The sequence below is a fragment of the Xiphophorus couchianus genome, chromosome 8, assembly GCF_001444195.1.
Source record: "Xiphophorus couchianus chromosome 8, X_couchianus-1.0, whole genome shotgun sequence".
NCBI classification, from domain to species: domain Eukaryota; kingdom Metazoa; phylum Chordata; class Actinopteri; order Cyprinodontiformes; family Poeciliidae; genus Xiphophorus; species Xiphophorus couchianus.
In genome coordinates this window covers 20,552,139-20,562,188 of record NC_040235.1, presented here as the reverse complement: position 1 = coordinate 20,562,188, position 10,050 = coordinate 20,552,139, and the positions used below count along the sequence as shown (strand labels likewise).

At 38.5% G+C, this 10,050-nt stretch overlaps 3 protein-coding genes and 4 non-coding genes across 7 annotated transcripts; 6 read left to right on the top strand and 1 right to left on the bottom strand.

The window, feature by feature from the left end:
* Positions 1-846: 846 nt before the first annotated feature.
* On the top strand, positions 847-3,383 carry rpl7a (ribosomal protein L7a; the record flags this gene model as incomplete). The annotated part of the gene is made up of 7 exons (XM_028026052.1): positions 847-1,093; positions 1,302-1,451; positions 1,965-2,105; positions 2,394-2,473; positions 2,695-2,825; positions 3,072-3,141; positions 3,245-3,383. Coding segments are annotated over 7 exons (924 nt in total), but the record flags the coding sequence as incomplete, so codon positions are not given.
* On the top strand, positions 1,154-1,226 carry LOC114150265 (small nucleolar RNA SNORD24). Its single transcript, XR_003596702.1, has one exon. It is a non-coding gene; the product is annotated as a small nucleolar RNA SNORD24 (small nucleolar RNA).
* On the top strand, positions 1,824-1,887 carry LOC114150266 (small nucleolar RNA SNORD24). Its single transcript, XR_003596703.1, has one exon. It is a non-coding gene; the product is annotated as a small nucleolar RNA SNORD24 (small nucleolar RNA).
* Positions 2,243-2,315, top strand: LOC114150264 (small nucleolar RNA SNORD36). Its single transcript, XR_003596701.1, has one exon. It is a non-coding gene; the product is annotated as a small nucleolar RNA SNORD36 (small nucleolar RNA).
* On the top strand, positions 2,517-2,593 carry LOC114150262 (small nucleolar RNA SNORD36). The gene has a single exon (XR_003596700.1). It is a non-coding gene; the product is annotated as a small nucleolar RNA SNORD36 (small nucleolar RNA).
* A 773-nt stretch (positions 3,384-4,156) lies between the features above and the next one.
* surf1 (SURF1 cytochrome c oxidase assembly factor) lies at positions 4,157-6,895 on the bottom strand. The gene is made up of 9 exons (XM_028024806.1): positions 6,762-6,895; positions 6,596-6,656; positions 5,707-5,834; positions 5,521-5,603; positions 5,052-5,243; positions 4,894-4,966; positions 4,587-4,749; positions 4,416-4,497; positions 4,157-4,330 (listed from the first exon to the last, which is right to left on the bottom strand). The coding sequence occupies exons 1-9, from the start codon at positions 6,822-6,824 to the stop codon at positions 4,264-4,266; spliced, it is 912 nt and encodes a 303-aa protein (XP_027880607.1). The 5' UTR covers positions 6,825-6,895; the 3' UTR covers positions 4,157-4,263.
* An 89-nt stretch (positions 6,896-6,984) lies between these two features.
* On the top strand, positions 6,985-9,341 carry surf6 (surfeit 6). The gene is made up of 4 exons (XM_028024799.1): positions 6,985-7,144; positions 7,802-8,005; positions 8,085-8,155; positions 8,394-9,341. The coding sequence occupies exons 1-4, from the start codon at positions 7,057-7,059 to the stop codon at positions 9,078-9,080; spliced, it is 1,050 nt and encodes a 349-aa protein (XP_027880600.1). The 5' UTR covers positions 6,985-7,056; the 3' UTR covers positions 9,081-9,341.
* Positions 9,342-10,050: the final 709 nt, after the last annotated feature.

The window sequence follows — 10,050 nt, the reverse complement described above, 5'->3', positions numbered from 1 at the left end:
GGTCTTCCTTTCTGCCTGAACCGACATGGTAGGTACATGTTTGGCTCTTCAGCGAGAATACTTAAGTTGCTGTATCTGCTTGCATCCTTCTTTATATGATTCATATTATATTTCAAAATGTTATTTTGAAGTCTTTTAAGCCTTGTTGTTAATACAGTGTGGATATTGTGGGTTTGTATGGTGCAGTTTGTGATTAAAACCGGGTTGAAGTGACAAATGTAGCCGGTACGAGCAGTGCTGTATTGGCCAAATAGAAGCTAATGCTAAACGGGGACGGGGAATTTAATATTTTATTTTAATATAGGAGCTGTTACTTAAAACTAGTAAAAGATCTGATGAACTTGTATATTGTCCAAGTCGACAGTCTCCGGTTACGTTAAGCTAATAGCGTTGGCTAATGGGGCCTTGACGTCGACCTAGCAGTTGCTAGCGGTGCATGATGGGCCATAATGCTAATGCAATGTAGGTTTGCAGGATGTATTCCTTAACTTTAACATATTTAAGGAATTTGTCAAGTTCCTTACATTTTAAGCTGGCAATGTTAGTTGCCCATGAATCATTTAATGAATGTATTTGACTGCAGTGATGCCGTTTGGCAATGTGGTTAGCTCCCTGTGTCCCTAAATGAATTTGAGCGTTGAGCCAATTTCATCCATTTTTTAAAATGCTTTTGAAACACTACGTGTGCTACAGTTTTCAAAATATAATTGAACACTACGTGTTTACAGTTCTCTGAAGCAAAAGTGTCAAACTCTTGTCTTGGGAAGGCTTTTTCTATTCCCAACACACTTGAATCCACAAGTGTAGACTCTGTAGTCAGGCTCTATAGTCTAGTAGACAACCTAATTTGTTTCAGGTGTGTTGAATCAAATTGGCACACCTGAGGCTTCTTTTCTTGTAATTCATGAAACTTCTAAACTTGATACTTCAGATTTATCACTAACATTTCTTTTTTTTTCCCCATCTTGCCAGCCTAAGGGAAAGAAGGCTAAGGGGAAGAAGGTGGCACCTGCCCCTTCTGTGGCTAAAAAACATGAGCCCAAGAAAGTAGTCAACCCCCTCTTTGAAAAGAGGCCAAAGAACTTTGGCATCGGTGAGTACTCAGCTTCTTTGTAATTGTTTTTTTCCATTGGGGCTAATAGATAACCTATGGTGCAGATGATGTAAACGAATATTTGCTATCTTAACATCCGTGACGACAATCTCCCACCAAGATAGCTGATGCACGCTCGATGTAGATGACGAAGCAGATGATGCTCTGAACTGTTGGAAGTAAAACCTCTTTGTTTGTTTGTCCACAGGCCAGGATATTCAGCCAAAGCGTGACCTGACACGCTTTGTGAAATGGCCTCGTTATGTTCGCCTGCAGAGGCAACGCTCCATTCTGTACAAGCGTCTGAAGGTTCCCCCTGCAATCAACCAGTTCACCCAAGCTCTGGACCGCCAGACGGGTAAGATTAGAAACATTTGGTTTTGTACTTTGTCTAAACTTGGAGCTCAAAGAAACCATACTGTAGAGATGCATTGATGAGTTTTTCGTGCCTGTTTATATTTCCAATTTTCTTTTAGGTTTGACCTGGTTCATTCTTTTTTTTATAGGAATCAAAACCCATTACATTTTTGAAATATTCCCTTTTATGAATCTAACCATTTGTTTTTATATCTATGTACTTTTTTCTGAAAGTGCTATAATACATGTTTTCAGACAAAAATAATAGTGGGCATTTATACATTCACTGTTTGACCTATCTTCCACTCATTTTATGTATAACTGGTCAATGGATGCATCTCTAGTGTGTGCTTGTAATTCTTTACTGTTTCTTTGCAAATGATGTGAAATATTTGCTATCTGATTGTGATGACATTTCCACCAAGATCACTGATGCATTCAGCTGAAACTCTTTCTAATTTGTGGTGTTTATGCCTTCTTTTTTATTAACCCAATGTATTGTTCCCTGCTCCAGCCACCCAGCTGTTTAAGCTGGCCCACAAGTACAGACCAGAGACCAAGCAGGAGAAGAGGAAGAGGCTGTTGGCCCGTGCTGAACAGAAGGCAGCCGGGAAGGGAGACACCCCCACCAAGAGGCCTCCTGTCCTCCGTGCAGGTGAGGTGTACAAGAGTTATTTAAAACGAGGCATTTATATTCTATAAAATAATGCTAAATGTTGAACTAGACAATAAGATTATCTTTTGAAAATATTGGGCATTTCACAATATTCAGCTTTATCCAACTTGGCCATGATGCTGTGATGACTTGAATTTCTTCACCTGAAACCTATCTTGATGCTTTTTGAGCTTTTTAACCCTGAGCATTGGCCACAGAATATTTTTTTCCCCCTTTTGTGTGCTGGCATATCAGAAGTTAAAAATTCCTTTTCCATTTTCTCTCCAGGTGTGAATACCGTTACCTCTCTGGTGGAGAACAAGAAGGCTCAGCTGGTCGTCATCGCTCATGATGTGGATCCAATTGAAGTAAGACTTTGAGAAAATTTGGGTTAACAATGAAGGTGATCACTGGCAATGATGTTTGAATTTCTTCACCTGAATCCTCTATGTGGATCAAAACATACGAGCTTTTTAACCCTGAGCAGTGACCGTTTAAAGAGTTGTTCTCCTTCCATAAAGTACTCAGATTAAACACCAACCTGAACTATGTGGATTTTTAACAAATTTTACTTGTCCTGGTTTTCCAGCTTGTGGTTTTCCTTCCTGCTCTCTGCCGCAAGATGGGTGTCCCATACTGCATTGTGAAGGGCAAAGCCAGACTGGGAAGACTGGTGCACAGGAAAACATGTACTTCATTTGCATTCACACAGGTTAACCCGTAAGTGCCAACATGAAATAAACTATTTTCAGGTTTTTATTTTAGAGTTTAGGATGAGTTTACTGTCGCTTTTCATGAAAAAAGCTCAAATTGTTGTACCCATTTACATTGTAGATAAATGATTCATTAAGTTTATTTTGTACCAACATGATTAACAAGGTTGTATGTACCACTGTAGTAGCTGTGGTGCTACATGGTTTTTGCTTTTAAAATGTCAGTATTAAGTCATGCTTCCATCTTTCTCAGTGAGGATAAAGGTGCCCTGGCTAAGCTTGTGGAAGCAATCAAGACCAACTACAATGACAGATACGAGGAGGTAAGCTGTAACTTCTGGTCTTTGTTTTATAAATGTGACCCTGGAGAGAACTTATTATTATTATTATTATTATTATTATTAATGACTTAAATTGTTTTTACAGATCCGTCGTCACTGGGGAGGTGGTATCCTGGGCCCCAAATCCACAGCCCGCTTCACTAAGCTGGAGAAGGCTAAGGCCAAGGAACTGGCAACCAAGCTTGGTTAAAATGTTTGGAATAAAAATGTATGTTCTAATACAAGTGACTTTGTGTTTTTTATTCAGTCTGAATGTGGAACTTTTTCAGTCATATAGAATGAAAATATGCACCAAACCTCAAGATTTAACCAAATATTTTCTACATGTTTGAATATGCATCTAAAATATTGTGAAAGTTGATTTGATCAGGAATTTTGTAGTAGCCTTGCAAATATTAAATGAGCAGTTTGGATCCTAAAAGATGCATCTTATGGTGTAACAAAGCCACTGAAAAGTGATTGAGTTGACTCCATGGAGAGAGAGGTTAGTGAATTTTAACTTAAAGCAAGTTCCATTTTAAAACATTTTAATGGAATGTCCTGCAGCTAGAGGCTTTGCAACTGGTTTTGTTAGGTCTATATGGTTTGTGGTGTTATAAAGCAGGATTTTACAATGTTAAACAGTCCTACATGTTCATATTTTCCATGCTAATTTTAAGATTTAAAGTATCCATAGTGTATTCTGTGTGCCAGTTGCTGAGCAATACAAGGGTTATTTAAAATTACAAGTTGCTGACTAGAAAAAAACCCTCCAGGAACTGCATTATTTTTTAGTAGTAAAAATTAATACATTTTCTACCAGCTCATTCCTTTTGGAGATGTGCATAACAGATTCTATCCTTTGTAATGCAATGTTACATTTAAGCAATAATCCTAAAATGTCTACCATGGAAGTTACCTGGACATGCAGAAACTATACTTATACAACAACCTTTTGAATTTCAGGATCACCTAGCATAATTGTTTTGCTAGATAAAATTTCAACTTTGCAACAAAAAATGCTCATAAGGTATTCATTTGTATTCTTGAGTACATGGGCAGTAATGCATTGATAGTCAACATCTTCAAGAATTGCTGTGTAACATAATTTTCAGTGATACATGATTACATTTTAATCTTCTTGATGAACTTTGCATACCACATGTAGGAAGTAGCTGCACACAAACCATACCTGGAAAAGAAAAAGGGATATGCAATAAGTCATCAATAACTAGTTCAACTAGTTGTCATATCTAAGCGAAGAGGTTCTAACATACCAAGTTATGATATATTGCATGTGTTCATTTCTTAGTGTGACCCGGGTCTGTCCTCCAACTGGTCCCCCTGGAATAGTGCTTTCTGTGTCACACAAACCCCTTTGAATTAGTAAATGTGTTGCTAATGTGTGAGGGGTTGAACTCTGCTCTCACTACAGCTTAAGTTCTTACTGAAGTCGGCGTCGATCAAGATGGGAGCAGCCCCAGTGATGCGAGACATGGCCTCCAGGTCACGGTAATGCCAGCGATTTCTCTCTTCGTCGTTGTTTGGTACAAAAGGTTTGCGTGTTTCCGTCAGCCTGACAACCCCCACCACCTCCACCTCATCCTCCACCTCCAAAAAATTAGCAAAGTTAAAACTGGGCTAATGTTTCTTATACAAAGATTTAATTTTGTGAATAAAACCTCATCACAAGGAAGAGTAAAGTTGTATAAACCCCGTCGGCCTTTGATTGGTAACCCAATTTAAAACACTAACCTGCCCCTTCATTCTGGTCTCCGGTCGTATTTTCTGCTTTGGTACGTATCCTCTGTTGACCAGGATTTTGATGCTGCAGTGGCATGAACAGCATACAACATCAGTTAGATCCTGTATAATGTAGTTGTACCTTATTAGTTTGCTGTTATCATTTTTACCCAAGGTCAGAGCAATGAAAAGGGGTGATGACGTTTGCTCCAATCTCTCCACTCGAGGACAGGCTTCCTGCCTCCCTGGCCTCTTTCTCTGGGTTGACAGGGGAGCGGGGCATGATGTACAGCTCCTGAGAGTGATCATAGTGCCCGTGCACTTTCACCCTTCTGTACTCCAGCTTGTTCACTTCAAGAGGACTAAGATCCAGAGATTGAAATGACAAGAATACCTTCCCAACAATGAATACAGTTCATGCAGAAGAGTACTTTGTTAGCATCCCAAAGAAGAAGGTTACTTTACCCTCAAGTTGGGTAAGAAAGAAGTTGTATTTTGGCATGATGGTAATTTTTTTGGTGTGTATTGGTGCTTTTTTTTTCTTCATAAAATCCAGGTTTTAACAAAACCATTAAAAAATCAAGTGTTTTCTCAGTTTAATCCTTAGTGTTTGCAAAGAAAGTGAGTTCAGTTACTAACTCAAGAGGAAGAGGAATAGGCTCCGCTGTGGTGAGGCGTCTCAGTTCATCGATCAATCCCATCTTCCACTGACGCCTTTTCACCTTTAGAACAAGGAAACAATCTGAGCCAACACAAATTACACCTTAATTTCACTGACGAATCAAAGCAAAAGGAATACATCCTTCATTTAGGATCAAGTTGTACCTGCCATGTACCCAGGCCAAAGGTGGTTGCAGGGATGAGCAGCAGGAGCCACTTCAGGAAGGCATCCTCGCTTTTCTCTGCATTGGCTGCAGTAGAACTGCACTTTCCACCACAGACAACAAACCGGCCTGGACATTTACAGCGACAAAGACACTTTTCCAGTAAACTGAAATGCTTAAACAGAACTCATGCAAAACTAGATGTATAACCAGCTCAATAAATTGGTAAGACTTAAAATGGGTAGTTTGATAAATACAGATAAACAGCTGTTTGAATACATTAAAATAAATAGGACTATATAATAATGTAAATTAATAAACAGGTCAATTAAAAGTTAAAGTAAATATTTGATCAAATACTATGAATAAACACATGCATAACATCATTAAAAGTCGCCAGATTTTCAGTACGTGTTATGCGAGTTCATCATTATACGACTAGAGTAGCGACAGTAACTAAAGGTAAAGGTAATTTTATTTAAATTGCACAGTTTCAGCAGCAAGGCAATACAAATACAATACAAGGAATTAAAAGGAAATACAAACAAAATAACAAACCAAAGCAAAAGAGCAAAAGAAGAAAAAGCTAATAATGTTGATCCAAAGTGTATAAACTAGATATTCCTATTTAAGATTGGTAGATAAGTATAAGTTAGTATCCTCTGGTCTAATTCCTTTTCTGGTTTGGAAGAATAGGAGTGTAAAAAGTAGTTGCTAAGGCAGTTTTTCTCCCTGTTCTGGGTATCTAGATAAGTGTAAGTAAGTATCCTCTGGACTTTCTAAGTGTGCTCTAAATTTGTAATGAGTCCTCCATAATTTCTAAATAATAATAAATAGTAAGTGTTCATGTTCTGGTAGACTTTTTTCCTGGATTCTAAGTTCGTACATACCGTCTGCGCGTTTGAAGAGTGCTGGGAGGAAGAAGGTCCTCTTGATGTTAGTGGCAGGAGTCTGCAAGCACGCAAAACCAGACTGAACTCACTTTTCTACAGGTAAGCATGACATTTTTACACGTTCACTGGAGAATAAAGTTATAAATACGAAACAGAAACTTGCCTGCTTCCTTAATGTCGGCAGAAGCCTGCTGGAGAAAGCCAGCAGGGATTTCAGGGAAGCCATGTTGGGTCAAAAACATTGACGAAAACAAGCCGACACCAGCTACATAACTGACTTGTTTAGGACACGTCGGGGGAGGACTTTTGGTGTTACTCTATCCGGGTTCAACATCACGTCGTCCCGTTTGTTTTTAATCCACGTGTGTGCAGAAATGTGCGTATATTTTTAATCCAGATATTTATGTCTGACTGTATAATCAGCTGATTCAGTACGGAACCTCGGTTTAGGTGAAGACATGGACCTCGCCGCGAAGGACTCTTACATTCAGAAGCTTGCAAGTAAAGTCATTTCTCAGAGAGAGGAGCCAAAGAAGAATGCTTTTGGTAATACAGCCCTATAAACTTATTAAGACTTGACTATATATACCAACATTTTTAAATTGCACTATGTACTGATATGACTTGTGTATAATTGCCTCAAAAAGCTCGTTAAGTCCGAAGCATGTCATTAATTTTGTATGCATTACCATGGTTTACCACACGTGGCGCTGTGTAGAAGTTATTTAGCTCTATGAAGCAAAATTTAAAATATCAAGATTATATGCCTTAATTTGGTATTGCTTGTAATCCATTTATCTGCACTAAACTGTTAAAACAATCTTTAATCATAGATTATTCAAATTTTCAGAAGAACGTGGGCAGACAAATGCGGAGATTAAAATCAACATTTAGTTTTGTTTATAAGGATGAGAAGACTTGTGATGTTGTTTTATCACGTAAAATAGATATTAATAAGGAAGTAATAGACATTGAGGTTTGTGGTTGGAAAGTGGCAAAATATGTCAAAAGCCAAATGCATTTCTCCAATCACTTTAAGCTTATTTGGCCATACTGTGGTAGGCCTGTGACTTATAATTAGCAACAAAAAAAAAACAACTCTGCTTTGCGTTTTGGAAATTTTCGGCATTCTGTAATCATTAAATGTTTTGTATTCCAGATAAAGTAGGAAATCATCATTATTTTTTGTTTATCTCTGTTTAGTTCATTTCAAGGGTAAAAGTGATGCCGATCCTCCAAGCAAGAAGAAAAAGAAACTAAAGAAGAAGAATGTGAAAGAGAACAGCACTGATAAGACTCCCAAACCCCAACAGAAGCCTAATCCCACTCCAGCAGCTCCGAAAAGCCTTGGGAAGACAAAATCAACTACTGAAAGTTTGAACGGAAGCACGTTGCACACACCTAAAGGTGCGGGGACAGAAGGTTTTATGAGAGATTCAATAACAATTTCAATAATGTCCTCACCTAATCTTATTTTGATGTGCAGACACAAGCTTCTCCACTGTGGATGCATTGCGCAAAAGACTCCATGAGAAGATTGAAGAGTCCAGAGGGCAGGTATGTAGCCCTGAATGCAGCCTTCAGTTTAAGCCAGGCAGTGTAGTAGTTCATTAGAAGTTTGTTCATATGCAAAGTAAAGCACACAGATGAATATTAGATGACATAATGAGAGACTTTTATATGATTCTGTTTTCTGTCCTTTTTTTTTTTTTTCTGGTTAAAAATATGTACAAAAACATTTCCTTCTTGATTTTCCTCATTGTTGGAGTAATAACAGCCCTGTTCCTTTAAACAGGGAGCTCCACAGGATGCATTATCAGAAGCCGTCAAGGCAAAGCGCGCAAAGCGAAAGATGGAACGGGAGCGCAAGAAGAGGAAGAGGAAAGAGTTTCTGATGAAGAAACTTGCAGAAAAAAGCGGTCAGGAACAGCCTGCGGAGATAAAAGAAGAACCGATTGCTCCTGCCGCGGATAAAAGGGTGACATCGGCTGTTGTCTTTAACAAAGTAGAGACGGTGGACAAGGGCTATGAAACCAAAATTCAGGCAAAACTTGAGAAGAAAAGGGGCGAAAAAGGTAAAATAACGCCACTGACTGGGAAGAACTACAAGCAGCTTCTCAGCCGAGTGGAGGCTCGCAAAGAGAAGCTGGAGCGGCTGAGAGAGAAGGACGAGGCGAAGGCTTCTGAGATGGAAAACAAGATCAAATGGACCAACATGCTCTACAAGGCCGAGGGCATCAAGATCAAGGATGACGAAGACCAACTGCGCGCCTCTTTGAAGAGGAAGGAGAAGAGGCGCGCGCAGAGGAAGAAGAAGTGGAATAATCGAAGCGAGCACGTGATTGAGAAGATGCAGCAAAGGCAGGACAAGAGGAGGAAGAACCTCCAGAAACAAAAGCAGAGTAAAATGGAGAAGAGGAAGAACAGAGCGAGGAAGAAGGGCAGAGTGCTGCCCGAGGACTTGAAGAAAGCAGCAGTTTAGAGGAAGAGAAGTTCAGCAATGATATACAGCGTGCTCCATAATAAAATTGCATTTTTGCATGTGCTGAAATATCAGTGAAATCTTGCTGTGAAATGTTTATTTAAACAAAAGTAAAGGAGTTATTGTCTAGATAAAGCCTCTTTGCTTTTGTTTTGTCATACAATATATACACATGTGTATAATATTTCACATTTACTTAAAAGTTTTGTTCTTGGGTTTCAAAAATGTTCGAAAATTAAACCTTAACAAAGTTGCCTTGTACATAGTTGGCGCTCGGCTGACTTCTTTTCTAAACCATTTCATTGTTGGTGAGAAATATTAAGTTTCCACTTGAATCAAATGTGCACAAGTCTGGAAGCTGCAGTGGATCTCAAAAGTGTAAACATTACTAATAAATAAGTGAGACTTTGACAAATTATTTTCAAAATTGCCATAAAATTACCACAAGTCAATAACTTGATGTGGCATTTATTTAAGAGTTTTCCTAATTCCTTCATTGTGTATGTTTTTCTTTGGGGGTTTTTTTGTTATTTTGTCAGTCTGATGTAGAACGATCTGCCATTACTTAAATGTAAACTTTGTATTTTAGATTATGAAATAATACATTGAGAACTCTGGAAATTTAAGTCTTGAAAAGTCTGTGATTTCTATGTGGAAGATGTATAGGAGGCCTGTGCTACACTTCCCATAGCCAGCTGTTAGTGGTGTCATTAAAGTGCTACACCATCTCATCTTTTGTGTTGGTGTAGCTGAAAAAAGTAAAAAGAAAAAATGCTCACCGCACCTTTTATTACTCAATCTGGGAACTACCGTTGAACCTCTGGACGGAGATTATTGTGCAAAGAAATATCCTTCATAAAATCAAAAAAAATGATGGGCAATGTTGAGCATCTTCTTTATGAGACGGTCATACAACAACAAAGCGTCTTCCGTTGAAGACTTTACGACATCTTTATAAAAGAAAAATGTG

What these genes read in the sequence shown, in the direction of transcription:
- surf6 (XM_028024799.1), top strand. Translation starts at nt 7,057, where the DNA reads ATGGACCTCGCCGCGAAGGACTCTTACATTCAGAAGCTTGCAAGTAAA. An exon ending in CACGTTGCACACACCTAAAG is followed by an intron (nt 8,006 to 8,084) that starts GTGCGGGGACAG and finishes TTTGATGTGCAG; the next exon opens with ACACAAGCTTCTCCACTGTG. An exon ending in TTGAAGAGTCCAGAGGGCAG is followed by an intron (nt 8,156 to 8,393) that starts GTATGTAGCCCT and finishes TCCTTTAAACAG; the next exon opens with GGAGCTCCACAGGATGCATT.
- surf1 (XM_028024806.1), bottom strand. Translation starts at nt 6,824, where the DNA reads ATGGCTTCCCTGAAATCCCTGCTGGCTTTCTCCAGCAGGCTTCTGCCG. An exon ending in ACTCTTCAAACGCGCAGACG is followed by an intron (nt 5,835 to 6,595) that starts GTATGTACGAAC and finishes GTAAATGTCCAG; the next exon opens with GCCGGTTTGTTGTCTGTGGT. An exon ending in AGACCAGAATGAAGGGGCAG is followed by an intron (nt 4,750 to 4,893) that starts GTTAGTGTTTTA and finishes AATTTTTTGGAG; the next exon opens with GTGGAGGATGAGGTGGAGGT.